The sequence below is a fragment of the Mytilus californianus genome, unplaced genomic scaffold (genome assembly GCF_021869535.1).
Source record: "Mytilus californianus isolate M0D057914Y unplaced genomic scaffold, xbMytCali1.0.p SCAF_4, whole genome shotgun sequence".
In the NCBI taxonomy this organism is placed as follows: Eukaryota; Metazoa; Mollusca; class Bivalvia; order Mytilida; family Mytilidae; genus Mytilus; species Mytilus californianus.
The window spans coordinates 113,059,292-113,084,936 of record NW_026262690.1 but is presented as its reverse complement, the minus strand read 5'-3'; the positions used below and the strand labels follow the sequence as shown (position 1 = coordinate 113,084,936).

General features: G+C 32.5%; 2 protein-coding genes and 1 pseudogene across 3 annotated transcripts in view; 2 read left to right on the top strand and 1 right to left on the bottom strand.

Moving 5' to 3' along the window:
* Positions 1 to 25,645, bottom strand: part of LOC127739172 (angiopoietin-related protein 7-like) — a 95,458-nt gene that overhangs the window by 17,387 nt on the left and 52,426 nt on the right. The gene's annotated exons all lie outside the window — the stretch shown is intronic.
* On the top strand, positions 13,170 to 15,641 carry LOC127739171 (uncharacterized; annotated as a pseudogene).
* LOC127739170 (uncharacterized) lies at positions 20,990 to 23,461 on the top strand. The gene has a single exon (XM_052250768.1). It carries the CDS (start codon positions 21,236 to 21,238, stop codon positions 23,228 to 23,230), a length of 1,995 nt encoding a protein of 664 aa, XP_052106728.1. The 5' UTR covers positions 20,990 to 21,235; the 3' UTR covers positions 23,231 to 23,461.

Below are 25,645 nucleotides of genomic sequence, written 5' to 3'. Positions count from 1 at the left end.
AATTGTCATTTCACGATGAACGAACATTTAGAAATTTCTTGCACGTTGATCTTTTTACCGATTTCACGAAACACGGTGAATAACGAACCTTTTTCAAGGCTGCACGTGAAATAAAAATGGCAAAACACGTTGCACGAAAATAACCCTTCACCACCCTCTTTAATAAAATGAAAAATAAGGCCCTTAAGAAATAAAACAAGATAAAACCCTATAACCCGAAAGAAAGAAAAATACCGAAAAACAAAACAGAGTGAATTTTAGTCATTTTTGTTGAATAAAAAATTAAACAACAAAAATACCGAACTCAAAGGAAAATTCAAAATGGAAAGTCCCTTAACAATTGGCAAAATCAACAGCTTAAACACATCAAACGAATGGAAAACAACTGTCATATTCCTGACTTGTTACAGGCATTTGAATTTGATTGGATTAAAACCCGAACATTACTCAATATTCACGAATTGGAAGACTCAAACTAAATCAAAAATATAAAGTTTATACATGAATTATGCCGAAAATGAAATAGTACCTGTTTCATGTAAATTTCGCGTACCACTTAATAGCACTTTAATATTGATGTAATATTTTTGTTTTCGTGGTTTGTTGGAAAAGTACTAATTAAACATCGTCTTGGATAATGAAGTAGTAAACATATTGACTGAAAGAGAATTAACCTTAATACATTATTATATTTGTGAAAGAAACTAGTTACATTGTGCTGGTTTACAGATGATTCCAGTATCTTTTTTGTTTAAGTTTTTTAGAAATTAAAGTAGCTGTTTGAAGTCTGAAACCGACTGCAAAGTGCAATATTTTTTGAAACGATTTCACACAGTAAAGACATAATAGCGTTAATACATGTACTTGTATATTCAATATAATTGAACTCTTTTGCAATACCACTTAAAACTTGAATCACAAGGAACGTAATAAAAATAATTAATAAAATGTGAAGAGATTTTTCTTATGGAAATACTTTCGATTAGTTCTGCTATTGAGATTCCTTAGATCAACAAATTCAGGAAGGCTGACATCATTCATTCAATTAACTATCAATTTGGGGAAAGTTTTACTCTGCGCGTTATGCTTGCGCAAATTTACCCTACATTTGCACGAAAACATTTCCACGTTTGCACAAATTTTACCTGTTGAAAAACTACTACTTTTGCTCTGATTAATTAAAAAATAAATAAACAGAAATAACAATTTGAAAATCGACAATGAAGATGGAAGTAACCGTCCCAGACACAAACAAAGGAAACAAAATATTGAAATTCGATAGATATACTTTCTGTGATTAATTTTGATTAAAGTTTTGCAAAGTTCCTGTTATATTCAGGATTTAACATAGATTAAAATTCATGCACATCTTAGGTAAATAGGCGCACACGTAATACTGGTTGTTCGCGCAAACGTAATATCTGTAAAAATCCAAATGTGCGCAAATGTAGGTCGCCCGTTGTAATGATAATGAAAACTTATGACAAGAATGTTGCGATATTGTTAGCTGATATAACATGTCTATAGTCTAGTCTTATATTGTGCTGTTACGCCTATTTCCCAAGTCGGCAGACACATTCTGTATGTGTCTTTCCCTAGTCAGGAGCTTGTATTTCAGTGGCTGTTGTTTGTTGCTATATATCATATTTATTTCTAGTATATTGTTTTGTTCATAAATTAGGTCGTTAGTTTTCTCGATTGAATTGTTTTACATTTGTCATGCATTATGGGTTTTGCTCATAGTTGAAGATCGTGCACAAGAAAATTTCACTCACGTGAATTTCATGTGAATTTAGATTCACGTGAATCTTACGTGCAATTGACGTGATTTCATCTCAAACGAGCTTTTACGTGAATATTTAAAATAAAGATTTTCAAATAATATCTAAATTTTCAAAATTAAATTAAAGTCATGAACAATACCAATTTTTTTGTGTATAAAGTTCACGTGAAATTCACGTGAGCAAAATTTGCCCGTGTACGATGGCCTATAGTTAATAACTTCTACGTCATTAAGTCTCGGGTGGAAAGTTTCCTCATCGGCTATTACCTCCACATCTTCTTATTTTTATATTAATTTTCCTACCGAATCAATCGGAAACGATATCGATCAAAAGATAAATTACAACATTAAGTTATAAAATGCTTTGCCAGAAATTGAAGTAGTAATCAATTGGTGATCAACAAAAATCATTCGTTAGATGACAATAAAATTAATATCTCAGCCATTAATCTTTCCAGATAACTTAAATAATATATAAAATTGAGAATGGAAATGGGGAATGTGTCAAAGAGACAACAACCCGACCAAAGAGCAGATAACAGCCCATAGACTATTACGATACACGGCTTTATTGATTGTCTATATTTTTTCCAGACGTTGTACAGTACTGTGCACATTTCAGTACCAGAATACAGGTTAATAGCGCTTTAAGGATAATCGTTCCTCTGTTTCAAAACAACAATCTTTAATTCAAAAAGAGTGTTATAAATTGATAGTATAATAGTAATGGAACTTAAGAGGTAGAAACAAATGGCAGGTCCGTGTCCTTGTTTTTGAGATATAATCAATTGAAAATTTGGCGGGAAATGATTCTCTCTAGATTTTTCCTGCATTTAACATTGACACCTCTTTTTTTTTTTTTAAACTATGAAAAAATAACAAGGATTTAATAAGATTTTCAAAAATGGCTTTTAAAACTATATGTAATAAAATTATGCAAAGAAAAGAAAAGAAGGGGATAACGGGCAAAATTTGTATTGGCACTACACGGATAAAACTAGAGGATTCCGAATATCTGAAAAAATTTTAAACACAAGAGTAGCGTACATCCTTGAAATTATCTAATAGATGCAGCTGAGTCACTGTGGATGGAGCAAATTTTGATGTGTATTTATGTTTCGTCACTGTGCATATTCTGTTTAACATATTTTCTACCTTCCAAATTTCTGCTTTTTCTCTTTCATGTCTTTATACTTGTAAAATTTTTGTATTTTTGCTGAAAAAAATGCTTATCTTTACAAGGTTAAATGTTTAAATTATTTCGACTCCAACAAAATTGAAAAGCCTGCTTATTTCGAAAATGAATGTTTAAGATATCAAAAAGGGACTAATGGCAGGTTAATTGCTTTTACAGCAGAAATCATAAAGATTGATTGATTGATTAATAAATTGATTGGTGTTTAACGCCACTTTCAACACTATTGTGCTATTTCGTGGTGGTCAGTTTTAGTTGGTGGAGGAAGCCAGAGTGCCAAGATAGAACCACCGACATTCGGAAGGAAAACTGACATTCCTGGTCACTTAAGATTGGAGTGGAGGACATCTACCATGCGCTGGATTTGAAATCCCAACCTAAATGTTGACAGGCTTGTGATACAGTAGTTCGACTTCTCACACAACTCGGCCTCCGAGGCCCCCAACCTAGTATTGAAAGTGTCTTAACAGCTCTTGCGAATAAAATTGCTTAATTGACAATTTTTTTTAACTAACTGTAAACATTGGAAGTATTGGAATTGACTGTTAACTTTTGATGAGAATTAATTACATTAATAGAAAGAAAAGAAATGATAAGGGGTATCCATCCATGATATAAAATCAGTACATGCACAACATAAGTAACACAAAAAAGGAAAGGAACAGCGTTTTTTATGGCTGTTTTCATCTCAAAGTCTCAGTGAGACCAGCATTGTTTGCATACTATTACATTAATTGTTCTTGCAAGTAGAACAAAAACAAGTTTGATCGGAGTGAACCCTCCACCATTTTCCAATTTTGAGACATACAAAACAAGAACTTTTACAAGAACTATAATATATATCTTACAAGAAAATCAAGTGTCTAGTATTCTGTAATCTACAAGTATAATTGTTTGTAATTTAATGTCTAAATGCGATCTAGTGGTTTTAAATTTTTAAGTTTTTGAAGTAGTATTTTCTCTATCGTGTACGACGAACACTTGTTTCCACTTCTCGCAGCCTCTTAACTTATAAGTGTAAAGACGTCATATTCAACCAAAATTTTAAACCGTATATATTAAAATGATCGTGACCTTAAATGATTTGCAAAATATGTCGAGTTAGACACTTTCAATTAGTCTCCTTCTCTTTGTTTTTATTTACTACCATTCACGTTAAACTGTTGTTTATGGATCGGTTAATTATCATGCACGAGGGTCTGGATTGGGTTTACAAAATAAAGAATAATGGACAAAAAGTGCAGAATAAAAGGGGAAAAAAAAGTATGGAGAAAAATGGACCAAAAAAAAAAAAGAATATATGTATATATATATACAGAATAATGGGGGGCTAAAATATAAATTTATATAAACAAAGAGAATATTTGGCCAAAACTATAAAGAATAGAGCAAAATGGGCTAAAAAGAAATGAAGGACCCAACCACACCCTCATGCACTTTACATTAAGTGTTGTACTTTAAACAATCCAGTCTGCTTATTCGTAAGATAAAAATTATCTCAAGATTTAAAAAAGGAAATGAATACCGATACAAGTGGTTATTTTGATGTTAACAGATATCTACGTTAACAACTGGGTGCAAAGAAAAAAATTAGATGAGAGAGAAATATTTCAATCTATTATTTTACTTTGTATAACTATTTACAAAACGCTTGTCTTAGGCTGGTTGAAAAAATGATTGTATTGACAATGATTTCTAATAAAGAGGTATTACAAATTTCCTCTGTATATTTTGCATTTCTTTCATCACATAAATAAAAGGACCAAGATCAGAAAATTATTAAAAGCTACTTGATTTGAATATTAAAGAGACTATGTTTTATAAGATATTCGTTTTGTTTTTGTTTAAATGCAGATTTTTTTGGCATTGATACACACTTTTCTACCTTGCTTCCCTTTGCTGAAAATTCTTATATCGAAACAAAGGATGGACTATCATTTTATTTTCTTTATGGTATTGTATTATATACCAGTTTTATTCTTTTTATTGTACCTTTAATTACGCGTTTTGTGTAACACATACAGGCGATAGGAAAATTTTAAATTTTGTAAATACCGCTTCCGGCTTTGAATGTATATGCCGAATTACCAGTTTCAATATAGAATCATTCGTCTGCTAACCGATTTTTAATATAAAACAGATTTCAATATTAAAAAGAGAGGCGTAAGAAACCGAAGGGACATTCAAACAAGTAAATAATAAACTGACAACGCTAAAATAGAATATTTCCAACAGACAAGTTAAAGGATACTGCTAACTTCTTTACTTTCTTCTTAAGAAGTTCCTGTATGAAGTCAGCCTCATATAAATAAAGAAAAAAGTCGGCAAGAAGAGGAGCACAGTTGTTTCCCATGGGAATGGCGATTATTTGTTAGAAAAAAACGTCCTCTAAACGTAACAAATATGTTGTCAATCAAGAAATAAGGCATCTTGATAATGTCAGTTTCAGAAAATTGTTTGTTTGAATCAGAGTGATTTTTTACAAATAAGATTGAGAATGGAAATGGGGAATGTGTCAAAGAGACAACAACCCGACCAAAGAGCAGAAAACAGCCAAAGGCCACCAATGGGTCTTCAACACAGCGAGAAAATCCCGCACCCGGAGGCGGGCTTCAGCTGGCCCCTAAACAAAAGTGTCTACTAGTTCAATGAATATGGACGTCACACTAAACTCCAAAACATATAAATAAACTAAAATTAAAAAAAACAAACATACAAGACTAACAGAGGCCAGAGGCTCCTGACTTGGGACAGGCGCAAAAATGCGGCGGGGTTAAACATGTTTTGTGAGATCTCAACCCTCCCCCATACCTATAGCCAATGTAGAATAAACAAACACACAGCAATACGCACATGAAAAATCAGTTTAAAAGAAGTTCGAGTCCGATGTCAGAATAGGTAACAAAAGAAACTAAGCAAAATGACAATGATACATAAATTAACAAAAGACTACTAGCAGTTACTGACATTCCAGACCTCAATTAAACTGATTGAAAGATTATGTCTTCATCATATGAAAATCAAGCACAATCCCTCCCGTTAGGGGTTTAGTATCATGTCAACCACTGGTTTTAGAATAAATGTGTTTATTTCCGATGCAAAGACCCTATGAGTATTCATACCAAAATATGACATCTTTAATGACCTGACAATAGTATCGTAACTATATTCCTTCTGAATAAGTCTGTTTAAAGGTTTGGTTAGCTTTTGAGGTGAATGTCGACATTTGTGTGCTTTGTATAGAATATTACCATAACATATTGGATGTGAAATACCTAAACGTATAAGATGTCTGCATGTTGATTTATATTTACGAATGATGTCCTTGTACCGATGATAAAATTAAGTAAATGTTTTGACTAGTTTGTGATATCGAAACCCTGGTGTAATAATTTTTCAGTAATACAGAGGTTTCTTTCGTAAAAATCAAATACGTTGTTACATACACGAGCGAATCGAACAAGTTGAGATATATAAACAACATAAGATGGTGACAAGGAAACGCCACCATCTAAAAATGGATAATTAACAATAGGAAATGAAAAATCATCTCTATTATCATAAGTTTTGGTATTAAGCTTCCCGTTAAAGATATAGATATCAAGATCCAGGAAAGGGCAGTGTTCAGTGTTAGTATAAGCTTTATTTAAAGTCAGTGCAGCAGGATAAATCTCTTTGGTGTAGATACTGAAGTCGTCATTATTGAGAGCCAATATATCATCCAAATATCTAAAAGTGTTATTAAATATTTGTATCAGATGTTGTTTCGATGGGTCTTTGCTGATTTTAGTCACAAATTGTAACTCATAACAATACAGAAACAGGTCCGCAATAAGTGGTGCACAGTTAGTCCCCATTGGAATTCCGATAAAGTAAAGTACGATTTATCCCTTCCTAAGACCTTATACTAATGAATGAAAGAAGCACAAATTGTCCTAATTACAATATAAATGGACCAAATAATCATTGCTATATTCTTATAAGTATTTTTGTAGGGAAATTGCATAAATTTGTAATTTTTGTTCAATGTTGACATAAAAACTACACAGGGTGAAGAAGTATGCTTTGGTACCTATTCTTATCTGTGTACTTAAAAGAACTTGATTTGAGATCGCAAACACATCTATTGTTAATAATGCATCGCTTCAAGACGGTAACATTTACCTCCATTTTGTTCACATTGTGCATGCTTCTGTAATATATGATAATTCCATCCAAAAGTTTATTCAAATGTTAAAAAAATAATAAAAAAAAACGATAAAGAACATTCATTAAGCGCCCCCCCCCCCTCCCCCCCCAAAAAAAAACACACACACACACAAAACACACACAAAACAAAACACCAAAAAAAAAAAAAAAAAAAAAAACCAAAATCAATATTAACTAGTATCTCAATTGTTTGTAAAACAATTGAAAGGTCTTTCCTGCAAAAGTGATGTTTTTGTAATGTACTCTTTAAGACCTTTCATTTGATATACGACAAGCATACCTTTTGAAAATTTTCACTTTTTACACTTAATGACCCCATCCGCCTACAGTTTTGATATCGGAAGTATGATATATGTAATCTAGACTTGATTATCTTTCATTTGATATGCGACAACGTTATGTTCTAGAAAGTTTTATTTTTGCACTTAATAACCCCATCCAACTAATTTTTTGAGGACAAGAATCTGATATTTGAAATGTACACGTTACGACCTTTCATTTGAAATACAACAACCTTACCTTAAAAGAAAATTTTATTTTTTGCACTCAATGACCCCACCCAACCCATTTTTGGGAACGTCAATTTGATATTTGAAATGTACGCTTTATGGACTTTAATTTGATATGCGACAACCTAACCATCTGAGAAGTTTGAATTTTTTGCACTAAATGACCCCACCCTTCCCCCTGGGATGAAAAGGGGGTTTAACATTTTCATTTTTGAGTAGAGCTCGTTAAGACCTTCAATTTGATATATCAAATGACCCCATTTGGCAAAGTGCCAAAAATGATGCAATATCAATTATATAAATAGAACTTATGAAACTTACAAAGTAAATGCAAAACATGAAAATTTCAAATTGATTTTTTGGGGGTTTTTTTTCATTGAATATTTTTGGTATTTAGTCAAACATATAACCATGTTGAATTCTTTAATTTCTGAAAATTTCAGGTGGTAAACTGTTATTGATTCAGAAATACATGCCTCCGCTCGAAAAAATTTTAAACTGCATTATCTATTAAACGACAACAGATATCTCAAATCTGTTAAATGATAAATGATCTGCCGTTGGAAGGCAACATTGTATAAAAAAATTTGGGACAATTCCATAGTTCATCAAGGTCAAAATGAATTATCAAATATATGATGCAATATTAAACTTCAGAACCGGAAGTCGTGAGACATAAGACTACCACTATTCAACTCAGGACCACTTGACCTTTCAAATGCCACAATGTCAAGGTCATAGCACACTCTGAAGGTCAAGGTTAAATTTCATCATGACCTGACATTGACCTCAAATTGAAGGTTTTAAAATACTGATCATTTTTGCAATTTATAGTAGGTTGATTTCTGTTACCTTTAAAAAGATATACACACAATACTATACTTTTAAGAATTATCTCGTCGTAACTTGTGAACAGACGGTCGGACATTTTTGAGCTTAAAGTATAAAATGTAGAGCTCGTTGAGAGGAACATTTTATACACAGTATGTATGCAGCAAACTCTTATCGTTTTCCTAATATGTAAGCTTGAAATTGCAGTGTAAATTTTGTTTGCACTCAGTGACCTTTGACCTTGGGTGGAAGTTAAAGGTCACATGAAATAAAGATTATTGGTGAAGGTCCCAAGTCTCTACGACTATCGGTTCTCGAAATACAATTTTTTTTAAATTGAGTAAATTTTTTCAAGGGAAATCACTCCGTATAAGGATTGATAACATACTAATTGTTTATGTTTATTAACATTGCCATTTGTTCTTGTAGATGCTGCTATTTTCAATTCGATTCTATCTCTTATACTTTTTAAGAAAAAATAAAATTAAAGAAATTGCTTCAAGGGGATGCAACTCTCAAAGGAGTTGATGAAATCCTACGCAGCCTCATATGGTAATACATCATGATGAGATCTACCTATAGTACAAATGAAATCATGATATCTTTAAAAACAACGAGGGAGGACCATGTTGAAAAAACCCAATAAAAGGGAGATAACTTCCAAAGGAGATGATGAAATCCTAAACAGGGTCATCTGGTAATACTTCATGATGAGGTCTATCGGTGGTTCAAATTTGGTCTTGATAACTTTAACAGAAACGGGGGGAGGGCATTCCCAAAAAAATGTTGGAAGAAAAAAAAGAAAAAAAAACTAGTATCTCAATTGTTTGAAAAACAATTGAAAGGTCTTTCCTGCAAAAATGATGTTTTTGTAATGTACTCTTTAAGACCTTTCATTTGATATACGACAAGCATACCTTCTAAAAATTTTCACTTTTTACACTTAATGACCCCATCCGCCTACATTTTTGATATCGGAAGTATGATATATGTAATCTAGACTTGATTATCTTTCATTTGATATGCAACAACGCCATGTTCTAGAAAGTTTGATTTCTGCACTTAATAACCCCATCCAACTTATTTTTTGAGGACAGGAATCTGATATTTGAAATGTACACGTTATGACCTTTCATTTGAAATACAACAACCTTACCTTAAAAGAAAATTATATTTTTTGCACTCAATGACCCCAACCAACCCATTTTTTGGGGACGTCAATTTGATATTTGAAATGTACGCTTTATGGACTTTCATTTGATATGCGACAACCTAACCATCTGAGAAGTTTTAATTTTTTGCACTAAATGACCCCACCCTTCCCCCGTGGATGAAAAGGGGGTTTTACATTTTCATTTTTGAATAGAGCTCGTTAAGACCTTCAATTTGATATATCAAATGACCCCATTTGGCAAAGTGCCATAAATGATGCAATATCAATTATATAAATAGAACTTATGAAACTTACAAAGTCAATGCAAAACATGAAAATTTCAAATTGATTTTTTGGTTTTTTTTTTCATTGAATGTTTTTGGTATTTGGTCAAACATATAACCATGTTAAACTCTTCAATTTCTTATAATTTCCGGTGGTTACCTGTTGTTGATTCAGAAATACATGCCTCCGCTCGCAAAATTTCAAAGTGCATTATCTCTTAAACGACAACAGGTATCTCAAATTTGTTAAAAGAAAAATGATCTACAGTAAAAGGACAACATTTTAGAAAAAAATTGGACAATTCCAAAGTTCATCAAGGTCACAATGAATTATCAAATATATGATGCAATATCAAACTTGAGAACCGTAAGTCGTAGAGACATGGGACTACCACCATTCAACTCAAGACCACTTGACCTTTCAAATGTCACAAGGTCAAGGTCATAGTACACTCTGAAGGTCAAGGTTAAATTTCATCATGACCTGACATTGACCTCAAATTGAAGGCCTTGAATTACTGATCATCTTTGCAGTTTATAGTAGGTTGATATCTGTTACCTTTTAAAAGATATACATATGTTACTATAGTTTTAAGAATTATGTTAATGTAACTTTTGAACAGACAGTCGGACATTTTTGAGCTTAATGTATAAAATGTAGAGCTCGTCGAGAGGAATATTTTATACACAGTATGTATGCAGCAAACTCTTATGGTTTTCTTAATATGCAAGCTTGAAATTGCAGCGTAAATTTTTTTTGCACTCTGTGACCTTTGACCTTGGGTGCAAATTGAAGGTCACATAAACTTAAGATTATTGGTGTAGGTCCCAAGTCTCTACGACTTACGGTTCTCGAAATACAATTTTTCAAAAATTGTGTATATTTTTTTAAGAGAAATAACTACTTATAAGGGTCAATAACAAAATTATTTTATATGTTCATTAACATTGCCATCAGTTCCTGTATATGTTGCCGTTTTCAAATCGATTCTATCTCTAATACTTTTTGAGAAAAATGCAAAGGAAAGAAATCGCTTCAAGGGGATATAACTCGCATAAGGGATGATGAAATCCTATGCAGTCTCATATGGTAGTACATCATGATGAGATCAACCTATTGTCAAAATAAGGTCATGATATCTTCAAAAACAACGAAGGGGGGCCATGTTGAAAAAATCCAATAAAAGGGGGATAACTTCTACAGGGGATGATGAAATCCTTAACAGGGTCATGTGGTAATACTTCATGATGATGTCTATCGATGGTCCATATTTGGTCTTGATAACTTTAACAGAAACGGGGGGAGGGCATTCCCAAAAAAATGTTGGAAGAAAAAAAAGAAAAAAAAAAAAAAAAAAAAAAAGAAAAAGAAAAAAAAAAAAAAAAAGAAAAAAAAAAAACATTAGAAAAACAATAAGGTCTTTCCTAACGGAGTGGAAAGACCTTAAAAAAAAAAAAAAAAGAAAAAGAAAAAAAAAAAAAAAAAGAAAAAAAAAAAACATTTGAAAAACAATAAGGTCTTTCCTAACGGAGTGGAAAGACCTTAAAAAATAAGTAACATTACATCAAAACTTGTTTGGTTAAAAGTTCCAGGGATTTTTCATTTTTTTTATTATGAGCCGCGTCGGATAGAAATCGACCTTATGCAATTCGACGTCAAACCGAGTAACGTTACGATAAAGTTTCGCATCGTTTTCATGCATGTAGTAATTGACGTTATAAAAATAACTTATGTCTGTTTCATACAAAACTACGTTTTTTCAAAAAATTATTGTGGGGACATTTCTGGTCGGATTTTAATGTACTTGGAACCAATAGAAGCAGAATTGTCACAGTTATATTTGTTTATTTGGTTAGATTTTTGTTGTAGAACGTTTTCAATTTTTGGTAATATAACCAGTACTGTTTTTGTTCAGAAATTTCTTATGTATTTCAACGAAATTAAATTGTAAAATACTGTGATACATGTTCATAGCATGAGAAAACAAAAATAATGGACGACAAAACTATGACAAATTAAGCTAGTATACTTTAGACGATTCTGCGTCTTTTAACTCCCTATTTGTGTAAATCCAACATAAAATGCCTTCAAAATATTTTTTTGAAAAAGTGGGGTTTTATATGAAATTTGTAAAAACAAAATTTTTGGTCATGCACTGTTTATATAATGTTAAACTCTCGGGGAAACCATAAAACTTTAATCTGATTAAATCGGGCCTATGTCTATCGTGTAACATACATATAGGACAAAACTAGTATATTATTTCTGATAAGTTAAGTAAAAAATGCCGATAATCTTTCACGGAAACCGCCTTATCCGGTCCGACATGAACATTTTCAAATTATTCTGGGAACCGTCACCTGCCCGTGTCGCGTGTCGTCTGCTTTAATAAAATAACAAATGTTTCTTCTCCTGAATCCTGTTCTTTTCTAAGTAACATTTTTCTCAATCTTAGTATCAGTTTTGGCTTACAAGAATACATTGTTTTGCTCAGGTATGTATAAATTTCCTAATACGTTCTAAATATAGAACTATTTTTACGTCCATGATCTATTTTTACATTTTATACAAAGTGAAAGTACTAGATCTATTTTAGTAATGTATTTTAATTTTGTTTAGTAGCATAACATCTGTCATAAAAATAATTGTATACAAATCCTAAGTTTTACTAAACTAAGGTAATTGGCTGAAAAACTATTTCTGGTGGTTTATAACGAAATTTGTGCTGTATTGCAAAACTTTGACACACACAAGCAAAAACAAAAATTAACTCAAAAGTTATTCATATCATTGTACTGTTGCATTTTGGACAATTTAAAAAGAAACAACAACAGAAATATACAATATTAAAGAGAGACAATAACGTTGTACGTGCTCAAGGTTGATTTTGTACTGTTTGCGTGCAATTTATGCTCATATCTATTCAGAAATTTAGAAATGTTTTGCGTGTAATTTCTGTTCAATAACATATCTATTTAAAAATTGAAAGAAAGAGGGAAACATTTGCAAAATACATGTGTACATGTATTTGGAAAACTAATAACTATCAAGATAAAACCTTTTAAACCTCCTTTTTCATATCCCGACAACTTTAAAATTAGTATTCGGGCAAAAAAAATCCCGATCTATGCATCCGTGGGTTTGCATTTTCGCATCCGTCCGTCCGTCTGCGTGATTACGGTAACAATTTTAAAAGATGTTAACTGTCATGTTGGGATAATAAATACTAAGTTAAAACCAAAATTTCATCTTAAAAAAACCGTTTATTTTGAAATTTGAACTACTAAAATTTAAATATAAATTATTTGAGATTTTGGTCTACATACGGTATCACAAATCACTGGTGAACTATTATGGCGCAAAGCGCGACAACCAGTCGTGTCGAAACAATCTCTTGGTTCAATTTGTCTTTAATTCCATTCCTTTTTAATGTTGTAGTAAATTCCTGAAATGGACTGGTTCAATAACATAGGATGCGAAGAACTAGAAAATGAAGCAGTTGCCTATTTTGAACAATATATAGGGTCAATACCAAAGGTTTTGGCGTCAAGCAGTAATGACCTGAATGTGTCTGATAACGGCGATTCCGATATTGAAAATGACGAATCTGATATTGAAAATACATGTGACACAATCCAAGCTAGGGCCCGGGAATTTTATTCCACTTCCGTCACTCAAGATCAATCGGAAAATACATGTACTCTTAATCAAAACGATGAATTAGAGGATCCTTCCCGACTTCGAATAAATGCTCTATTTGCTAACGACTGTAATTGCACAAAAAAATGTTTTACAAAGCTTTCAACATTCAGAGAACAGGCCTACGATGTATCGTTATCTGTCCGTGAATTTACAAAAGCAGAGCGTGACATATACTTGCTTTCAAAATTAGAAAACTTAGAAATAACAGACTCGGTTTTCAGAGGCGGAAAGAGAGAACGAAAACGATACCGATATTCTTTTCAAGGAGTTGAGATATGCGAGTTCACATGGAGAAATGTTTATAACATTGGGAGGAGCGAATTTAAAAGTTTAAAACAGCACTTAAATGAAAATGGCGTGACCCCTCGATCACATGGTCTTAGTGGAAGAAAATCGAATCACGGACATTCATTTGAAGTGATTGAAAATACGATAAAATTTATCAAGCGGTATGCTGATGAATTTGGTCTCCCTCTCCCGGCTGCGCCTCGGGCAACCGACAATACCCCTCCTATTCTTCTACCTTGTAGCGAGAGCAAGAAATATGTACACTCTAAATATGTTGATTCATGCGTTAACTCAGAACAACAATATGTTCAACTAACAGTATTTAAGGAAGTTTGGAATGCATGTGTCCCTCATATTCAATTTATGAAACCAAAGACGGATCTGTGTAAAACGTGCTTTCAGTTGAGGGAGGAAATTTCCGGATCTATTTCGGAAGACGCAAAATTAGTGACAACTCAAAAATAAATTGACCATATACAGTCTGCGCGAACGGAGCGTGAATATTATAAATTATGTACACAAAAATCACGCGATGAATTAAAGTTGGCTGAGTCTCCAATAGGAAAGTATAACACTCCATGTTCAAAAAATTTTGAAAATATTCATTATACTTTTGACTTTTCACAATATGTAAACTTGCCACATTCGTCTCAACAGGTTGGAGCTCTTTACTTTTTAACACCTCGAAAGGTTCAAATATTTGGAGTTTGCGATGAAAACTTTCCAATGCAAACGAATTATTTGATTGATGAGCAACAAACAATCGGGGAAAATGGAAGTCGGACACATGGACCCAATGCTGTGTTAAGCATGCTGCATCATTATCTGCATGGTAATACTTACGGTGAAAAGGCGTGTCATTTTCATGCTGATAATTCCGTGGGACAAAACAAAAATAAAACTACTTTACATTATCTGTTGTGGAGGTGCGCAAAGTGTTTACACAAAACTATTAATTTGCATTTTATGATTGCTGGACACACAAAATGTTTATGTGACGCATGTTTTGGCATGTTGAAAAAGAAATTTAGAAAGTCGGACGTAAACACTGTATCACAACTGGTTAAAATTGTTGACTATTCTGCCAAATGCAACAGGTCAGAAGTTTATAATGAAAATGACGATGACGAAAACAGTTTAAAGTGGTACAGATGGGATCATTTCTTCACTAAATATTTTAAACCACTCAGAGGTATAGGAAAATTCCATCACTTCAGATTTACCAGTGACGAAGTAGGAGTCGTATTTGCGAGAGAAACTCTTGATCAACCGGAGAAAAGGCTGGTCCTCCTAAAGGAAAGCGCAAACCTACCGGAGTTGCTCGCGACACTTCCAGAAGTTATTCAGCCAGCGGGGCTGACAGAGGAGAGAAGGCGTTATCTGTACAATGAAGTCCGTCCTTTTGTTCAGTTTAATTTCCGTGACGAATTTTGTCCTCGTGCTTCTGAGGAGTAACATTTTACATGTACTGGTTAAATTTGGATTGAAAACTTGAGAATCTTTTATGTTTTCATTGTAACAATCTTATAAATTAAATTAAATATTGTATACAAATGCATGTTTTCATGTCTCCCTTTATTACGAGAAAATGACCAATACAGAATAAAATTAATGCAGGACAACGTTAATTTCACGACGTTGTCGTGAGATTCTGAGGTTAAATATATTTATCCGTAAAATTTTGAAATGGCGAAACTTTTTAAAGAAGAAAGCTAGAGTAAAACGGTTTTTTGTATTCAAATTGTATGACTTTTAGCAAAATGAATATGAACAAAACTCAAATTGAGATTTTTTTTGCATAAGGTCGATTTCTATCCGACGCGGCTCTTATATAAGAGTAATAAGGGAAACTGTACTAGCATATAACTTAGCGGACATTGACTATTTTCAATTTAGGAATACGTCAAATTATTTTCCATGGACAAAGGATACTCAAATGATTCCTTCGTATATCGATTTAAACAACTATATTGCTAATTTAATGTCAGATAACCTTTCCCAACAATGGGAACAACAGGTTTGTGTCCCACATTTGTTAATCAAATTTGCTTTTATATGTAAATATATCGCGTGGTTTTTTGCAAATTCAAATTCTTTTATTTACTTCAGTTCTTACTAAGTTAACGTCATTGTGTTCGTATTTTCGCAATGTGCATGCAAATGATTCTTTTACCTAAACACAATTTAAGTATTTAGTATGAAAGATTGATTTTTTTGGTAACGTCCAGGAGCAAATATTTCATGCATATTCATAACAAAAAAATTTACAATAAAATCAATAGGTTGGTTTTGCAAAGTAGGTCGACGGGGATGAAGGGTAGGGAATGAAGACTGCCATGAAACACATATGTCAGGAAGGGTCAATAGTTTGCCTTCAATGAGACTACCTACAGATCCTGCCGAGAGTTGTGGCAGGTGTTTTAACGGTCAGAGAGCATGTCACTCTTTCTACACGCGGCATCGGAATTAACGTCCCCCATTCTGAAAGGGTGTGACTAAAAGAATGAGCTACTTTTTAATGAAACTAAGAGGATGTGGTATGATTGCCAATGAGACAACTTACACTCAAAGATCAAATGGCAAGGACGTGAACAGCGTCAGGTCACCACGATCTTCAATTATGAGCAAAACGCATGTCGCATATTAAAAGTCACCAAATGCTCCGGTATAGCAAATAAGAACAATTCAAAGAGTAAACCAAGGTGGATCCATGCTAAACAAAACAAATATGTAAGACAGCAACCAACGACGAAACACATGATTTCAAACTCCTTGCTCTGGACAGGCACATACAGATTATGGTAGGGTTAAACATATTTGATCCAATGCCCTCTAACCTTGGAAAGCAGTGAAGCAATACAACAATAGAACAAACAGTTGAAAAAAAAATTTACAAAAGGACAAATGACACAAATACCGACCAAAGAGTACTCGCAGTTAATGTTCAAAGACCAATTTCAACTTATAAATAGACCATGTTTTCCCCGACTAAAATAATAATCCGTACTAAGTCTACTTCAACGGTTTTGGTGCAGAGCTCTGCAACAAGCACGACCATGTGCAATGCCAAAGTACTATCTTTCGACAGAATGTAGTTCAATGAGAGTGAATAAATGGATTGCAATACATGTAAATGTTTAGTAATGAATGAAACTTGAAAATAAAATCGATGTTAGTATCGATAATGGCAATATTCAAAGATCTCACCACAACGTTGTTTTAAGAATTAGTTTATTGAAAGAAACAATAAGTTTATCTTTATCGCATTATAATATATGAGCTATGCTAACTACATTCGTACATTACCATACAGATGAGGATGCGATAACTCGTAAATAATATGTTTTGAGTTCATTTTCGTAATTTTTCATATCTTATTTTTGAAATGCCAAACATGTTTATGAGTTTCCGAGTTTGTTCTATTTTGTAATTGAAAAGGTTCATGTACTATTAATATTTATTTTTGGAGAGTTTTAAATTCGATTATAGTCTCTGTTTATCGAAGAGTTTTAATGTCCAAAATAAATCGTGAAATATTTTTGAAATGTTTTCTCTCAATATTCTCCTCAAATCAAGAATATCTAATTCAGTTCTATGTAGCATTGTGCAAATATAGTATAAATCTTTATCTTTAATTAGAAAAAATAAAGAAATAAAGGGAATTAAAATAGATGATACCGAATATTTGATCTCTCAATATGCTGATAACACTTCAATTATTCTTGACGGTACACCAGAATCTCTTGATGCATCTCTCCGTCTATTACATAAATTTGCTGAAATGTCTGGTCTCCATATGAACTTATACAAGACAAAGGTGGTGTGGATAGGGAAGAAAAAATATAGTCAAGACACCATGTGTGTAAAGTGGGGATTGGAATGGGGTTCCAGTAGGTTTAAACTACTTGGAATAAACTTTTCGGTCAATTTGCAAGAAATGGAATCTTTGAAAAATTATCCTAAAATAAAAGAAATTGAAAATATAATTAATATTTGGTCTAAACAAACACTTACTCCAGTGGGAAAGATAACAATTATCAAGACACTAATTATTTCAAAATTAAATCATCTGTTTTTAACATTACAAGCACCATGCTATACTACTCTTAAACAACTTATTCATACAATATATTCATTTATTTGGGAAAACAAGCCTGACAAGATTAAAAGAGAAATATTATGTCTGGAATATAAATTTGGGGGGCTGAAAATGCTAGATATTGAAGATTATATTAAAGGGTTAAAACTAACGTGGGTCCAACGTTGCTAAAAAACAATACAAAACTCAAAAAGCTAATAGAAAGCACAGAAAATATTAATATTGAAAAACTAGTATTTCTAGGTCCACCAAACAGATGTAAAAACCCCTTTTGGAAAGAGGTTTTTCAAGCATGGACAGAAATGCAAAATAAACTTATACCAAAAAATTAAGAAGAATTTTTAACAGACTCACTTTGGAATAATAGAAGTATTAAAATAGGTAACGCATCTGTTTTCTATAAAGACTGGGCTGATAATGGTATTTTGTTGATTAATGATCTGGTAGATAATGAGGGTAAATTAATGTCTTTTGAGCAATGCAAAAATATTTATGAAATTAAATCTAACTTTCTAGTTTATAATGGGGTTATATCAGCAATAAAATCATATCAAAATTCTCTTAAACATAATATCTCTATAGACAATCTTTATAAAATTCATGGACCAATTATTCCAAATAACATAAGAACATTTTTTTTTATCAAAAAAAGGATCAAAAGATATGTATAATGTTTTATCAGAAAAAAATAGTACAAGGCCTAGCTGTGAAGATAAATGGTCTCTAAGATTAAACAAAAAATTTGATTGGAAAAAAGTGCATAATATGTCTTTCTACACCACAAAAAGCTCTAAACTTCATTGGTTCCAATACAGAATAGTACACAGAATCATAGGCACAAATGAATTTTTATTCAAAATTAAGATAAAACAAACAGATAAATGTACTTTCTGTAATGAAGCTATTGAAGATATTGAGCACATATTTTGGACATGCTATAAAATTTCAGATTTATGGATTGAACTTGGTGATTGGATTTATAACCAAACACAAATATTAATTCCATTTAATATAGATATTATTTTTATTTGGAAATTTAAGTACCGGTAACAAAGAAAATAATTTGATAAAAAACTTAATAATACTCCTTACAAAATTCTATATTTATAGAACAAAACTCTGTGAAAATAAGGTAAATTTTACAGGACTTAAAAATTACCTCAAAGAATCTCTGGCACTAGAAAAGAATATATTTTTTAAAAGAAACCCTTTTCATATGGCAAATATCTGCTGGGACCCCTGGCTTCCAATATTAGAAGAATAATGTTTTATTATACAAAAATAGGTACATTGTGTACCGGAACAACTTTCACTTACATTTCTTTACCTTATCCACATCACCATCTATGTTATGATTTAATACTATTATATGTTGGTTTATATGTATGCTTGATGTTTTGTCTATGTTTATAACTACATTTATGTTCCTCTTAGTTATTGCCTTTACGAAAATAACTGAAAAAAAATCCTTTGCAAGCTGTAATATGAATGCTGTAAGTAAGATATATCTTTTTGTTTTTTTGTTTTTTTTTTGTTTTTTTGTTTCTGCTTTTTCCAAAATTCCAAATTTCTGTGATTTTTATTTATTTATTCTTTTATTTTTCTATTCTATTCAAATATATGGATCATTCTATATTGATAATGTATTAGTTGGATATATTATAATTTATAAATGTATATATTATAGATAAAATAAACTAACAAGTACTAACCAAATTGATTATATACCACTAACGGTTAACGAGGCCGGGATAAGGTACCGGTATTTGATGTATCCACTAACAAATGTCAAAACTATCAATAAATTATGATTTACTAAAAAAATATATTTTTGAAAAAGTGGGGTTTTATATGAAATTTGTAAAAACAAAATTTTTGGTCATGCACTGTTTATATAATGTTAAACTCTCGGGGAAACCATAAAACTTTAATCTGATTAAATCGGGCCTATGTCTATCGTGTAACATACATATAGGACAAAACTAGTATATTATTTCTGATAAGTTAAGTAAAAAATGCCGATAATCTTTCACGGAAACCGCCTTATCCGGTCCGACATGAACATTTTCAAATTATTCTGGGAACCGTCACCTGCCCGTGTCGCGTGTCGTCTGCTTTAATAAAATAACAAATGTTTCTTCTCCTGAATCCTGTTCTTTTCTAAGTAACATATTTCTCAATCTTAGTATCAGTTTTGGCTTACAAGAATACATTGTTTTGCTCAGGTATGTATAAATTTCCTAATACGTTCTAAATATAGAACTATTTTTACGTCCATGATCTATTTTTACATTTTATACAAAGTGAAAGTACTAGATCTATTTTAGTAATGTATTTTAATTTTGTTTAGTAGCATAACATCTGTCATAAAAATAATTGTATACAAATCCTAAGTTTTACTAAACTAAGGTAATTGGCTGAAAAACTATTTCTGGTGGTTTATAACGAAATTTGTGCTGTATTGCAAAACTTTGACACACACAAGCAAAAACAAAAATTAACTCAAAAGTTATTCATATCATTGTACCGTTGCATTTTGGACAATTTAAAAAGAAACAACAACAGAAATATACAATATTAAAGAGAGACAATAACGTTGTACGTGCTCAAGGTTGATTTTGTACTGTTTGCGTGCAATTTATGCTCATATCTATTCAGAAATTTAGAAATGTTTTGCGTGTAATTTCTGTTCAATAACATATCTATTTAAAAATTGAAAGAAAGAGGGAAACATTTGCAAAATACATGTGTACATGTATTTGGAAAACTAATAACTATCAAGATAAAACCTTTTAAACCTCCTTTTTCATATCCCGACAACTTTAAAATTAGTATTCGGGCAAAAAAAATCCCGATCTATGCATCCGTGGGTTTGCATTTTCGCATCCGTCCGTCCGTCTGCGTGATTACGGTAACAATTTTAAAAGATGTTAACTGTCATGTTGGGATAATAAATACTAAGTTAAAACCAAAATTTCATCTTAAAAAAACCGTTTATTTTGAAATTTGAACTACTAAAATTTAAATATAAATTATTTGAGATTTTGGTCTACATACGGTATCACAAATCACTGGTGAACTATTATGGCGCAAAGCGCGACAACCAGTCGTGTCGAAACAATCTCTTGGTTCAATTTGTCTTTAATTCCATTCCTTTTTAATGTTGTAGTAAATTCCTGAAATGGACTGGTTCAATAACATAGGATGCGAAGAACTAGAAAATGAAGCAGTTGCCTATTTTGAACAATATATAGGGTCAATACCAAAGGTTTTGGCGTCAAGCAGTAATGACCTGAATGTGTCTGATAACGGCGATTCCGATATTGAAAATGACGAATCTGATATTGAAAATACATGTGACACAATCCAAGCTAGGGCCCGGGAATTTTATTCCACTTCCGTCACTCAAGATCAATCGGAAAATACATGTACTCTTAATCAAAACGATGAATTAGAGGATCCTTCCCGACTTCGAATAAATGCTCTATTTGCTAACGACTGTAATTGCACAAAAAAATGTTTTACAAAGCTTTCAACATTCAGAGAACAGGCCTACGATGTATCGTTATCTGTCCGTGAATTTACAAAAGCAGAGCGTGACATATACTTGCTTTCAAAATTAGAAAACTTAGAAATAACAGACTCGGTTTTCAGAGGCGGAAAGAGAGAACGAAAACGATACCGATATTCTTTTCAAGGAGTTGAGATATGCGAGTTCACATGGAGAAATGTTTATAACATTGGGAGGAGCGAATTTAAAAGTTTAAAACAGCACTTAAATGAAAATGGCGTGACCCCTCGATCACATGGTCTTAGTGGAAGAAAATCGAATCACGGACATTCATTTGAAGTGATTGAAAATACGATAAAATTTATCAAGCGGTATGCTGATGAATTTGGTCTCCCTCTCCCGGCTGCGCCTCGGGCAACCGACAATACCCCTCCTATTCTTCTACCTTGTAGCGAGAGCAAGAAATATGTACACTCTAAATATGTTGATTCATGCGTTAACTCAGAACAACAATATGTTCAACTAACAGTATTTAAGGAAGTTTGGAATGCATGTGTCCCTCATATTCAATTTATGAAACCAAAGACGGATCTGTGTAAAACGTGCTTTCAGTTGAGGGAGGAAATTTCCGGATCTATTTCGGAAGACGCAAAATTAGTGACAACTCAAAAATTAATTGACCATATACAGTCTGCGCGAACGGAGCGTGAATATTATAAATTATGTACACAAAAATCACGCGATGAATTAAAGTTGGCTGAGTCTCCAATAGGAAAGTATAACACTCCATGTTCAAAAAATTTTGAAAATATTCATTATACTTTTGACTTTTCACAATATGTAAACTTGCCACATTCGTCTCAACAGGTTGGAGCTCTTTACTTTTTAACACCTCGAAAGGTTCAAATATTTGGAGTTTGCGATGAAAACTTTCCAATGCAAACGAATTATTTGATTGATGAGCAACAAACAATCGGGGAAAATGGAAGTCGGACACATGGACCCAATGCTGTGTTAAGCATGCTGCATCATTATCTGCATGGTAATACTTACGGTGAAAAGGCGTGTCATTTTCATGCTGATAATTCCGTGGGACAAAACAAAAATAAAACTACTTTACATTATCTGTTGTGGAGGTGCGCAAAGTGTTTACACAAAACTATTAATTTGCATTTTATGATTGCTGGACACACAAAATGTTTATGTGACGCATGTTTTGGCATGTTGAAAAAGAAATTTAGAAAGTCGGACGTAAACACTGTATCACAACTGGTTAAAATTGTTGACTATTCTGCCAAATGCAACAGGTCAGAAGTTTATAATGAAAATGACGATGACGAAAACAGTTTAAAGTGGTACAGATGGGATCATTTCTTCACTAAATATTTTAAACCACTCAGAGGTATAGGAAAATTCCATCACTTCAGATTTACCAGTGACGAAGTAGGAGTCGTATTTGCGAGAGAAACTCTTGATCAACCGGAGAAAAGGCTGGTCCTCCTAAAGGAAAGCGCAAACCTACCGGAGTTGCTCGCGACACTTCCAGAAGTTATTCAGCCAGCGGGGCTGACAGAGGAGAGAAGGCGTTATCTGTACAATGAAGTCCGTCCTTTTGTTCAGTTTAATTTCCGTGACGAATTTTGTCCTCGTGCTTCTGAGGAGTAACATTTTACATGTACTGGTTAAATTTGGATTGAAAACTTGAGAATCTTTTATGTTTTCATTGTAACAATCTTATAAATTAAATTAAATATTGTATACAAATGCATGTTTTCATGTCTCCCTTTATTACGAGAAAATGACCAATACAGAATAAAATTAATGCAGGACAACGTTAATTTCACGACGTTGTCGTGAGATTCTGAGGTTAAATATATTTATCCGTAAAATTTTGAAATGGCGAAACTTTTTAAAGAAGAAAGCTAGAGTAAAACGGTTTTTTGTATTCAAATTGTATGACTTTTAGCAAAATGAATATGAACAAAACTCAAATTGAGATTTTTTTTGCATAAGGTCGATTTCTATCCGACGCGGCTCTTATATAAGAGTAATAAGGGAAACTGTACTAGCATATAACTTAGCGGACATTGACTATTTTCAATTTAGGAATACGTCAAATTATTTTCCATGGACAAAGGATACTCAAATGATTCCTTCGTATATCGATTTAAACAACTATATTGCTAATTTAATGTCAGATAACCTTTCCCAACAATGGGAACAACAGGTTTGTGTCCCACATTTGTTAATCAAATTTGCTTTTATATGTAAATATATCGCGTGGTTTTTTGCAAATTCAAATTCTTTTATTTACTTCAGTTCTTACTAAGTTAACGTCATTGTGTTCGTATTTTCGCAATGTGCATGCAAATGTTTCTTTTACCTAAACACAATTTAAGTATTTAGTATGAAAGATTGATTTTTTTGGTAACGTCCAGGAGCAAATATTTCATGCATATTCATAACAAAAAAATTTACAATAAAATCAATAGGTTGGTTTTGCAAAGTAGGTCGACGGGGATGAAGGGTAGGGAATGAAGACTGCCATGAAACACATATGTCAGGAAGGGTCAATAGTTTGCCTTCAATGAGACTACCTACAGATCCTGCCGAGAGTTGTGGCAGGTGTTTTAACGGTCAGAGAGCATGTCACTCTTTCTACACGCGGCATCGGAATTAACGTCCCCCATTCTGAAAGGGTGTGACTAAAAGAATGAGCTACTTTTTAATGAAACTAAGAGGATGTGGTATGATTGCCAATGAGACAACTTACACTCAAAGATCAAATGGCAAGGACGTGAACAGCGTCAGGTCACCACGATCTTCAATTATGAGCAAAACGCATGTCGCATATTAAAAGTCACCAAATGCTCCGGTATAGCAAATAAGAACAATTCAAAGAGTAAACCAAGGTGGATCCATGCTAAACAAAACAAATATGTAAGACAGCAACCAACGACGAAACACATGATTTCAAACTCCTTGCTCTGGACAGGCACATACAGATTATGGTAGGGTTAAACATATTTGATCCAATGCCCTCTAACCTTGGAAAGCAGTGAAGCAATACAACAATAGAACAAACAGTTGAAAAAAAAATTTACAAAAGGACAAATGACACAAATACCGACCAAAGAGTACTCGCAGTTAATGTTCAAAGACCAATTTCAACTTATAAATAGACCATGTTTTCCCCGACTAAAATAATAATCCGTACTAAGTCTACTTCAACGGTTTTGGTGCAGAGCTCTGCAACAAGCACGACCATGTGCAATGCCAAAGTACTATCTTTCGACAGAATGTAGTTCAATGAGAGTGAATAAATGGATTGCAATACATGTAAATGTTTAGTAATGAATGAAACTTGAAAATAAAATCGATGTTAGTATCGATAATGGCAATATTCAAAGATCTCACCACAACGTTGTTTTAAGAATTAGTTTATTGAAAGAAACAATAAGTTTATCTTTATCGCATTATAATATATGAGCTATGCTAACTACATTTGTACATTACCATACAGATGAGGATGCGATAACTCGTAAATAATATGTTTTGAGTTCATTTTCGTAATTTTTCATATCTTATTTTTGAAATGCCAAACATGTTTATGAGTTTCCGAGTTTGTTCTATTTTGTAATTGAAAAGGTTCATGTACTATTAATATTTATTTTTGGAGAGTTTTAAATTCGATTATAGTCTCTGTTTATCGAAGAGTTTTAATGTCCAAAATAAATCGTGAAATATTTTTGAAATGTTTTCTCTCAATATTCTCCTCAAATCAAGAATATCTAATTCAGTTCTATGTAGCATTGTGCAAATATAGTATAAATCTTTATCTTTAATTAGAAAAAATAAAGAAATAAAGGGAATTAAAATAGATGATACCGAATATTTGATCTCTCAATATGCTGATAACACTTCAATTATTCTTGACGGTACACCAGAATCTCTTGATGCATCTCTCCGTCTATTACATAAATTTGCTGAAATGTCTGGTCTCCATATGAACTTATACAAGACAAAGGTGGTGTGGATAGGGAAGAAAAAATATAGTCAAGACACCATGTGTGTAAAGTG

What these genes read in the sequence shown, in the direction of transcription:
- LOC127739170 (XM_052250768.1), top strand. Translation starts at nt 21,236, where the DNA reads ATGGACTGGTTCAATAACATAGGATGCGAAGAACTAGAAAATGAAGCA.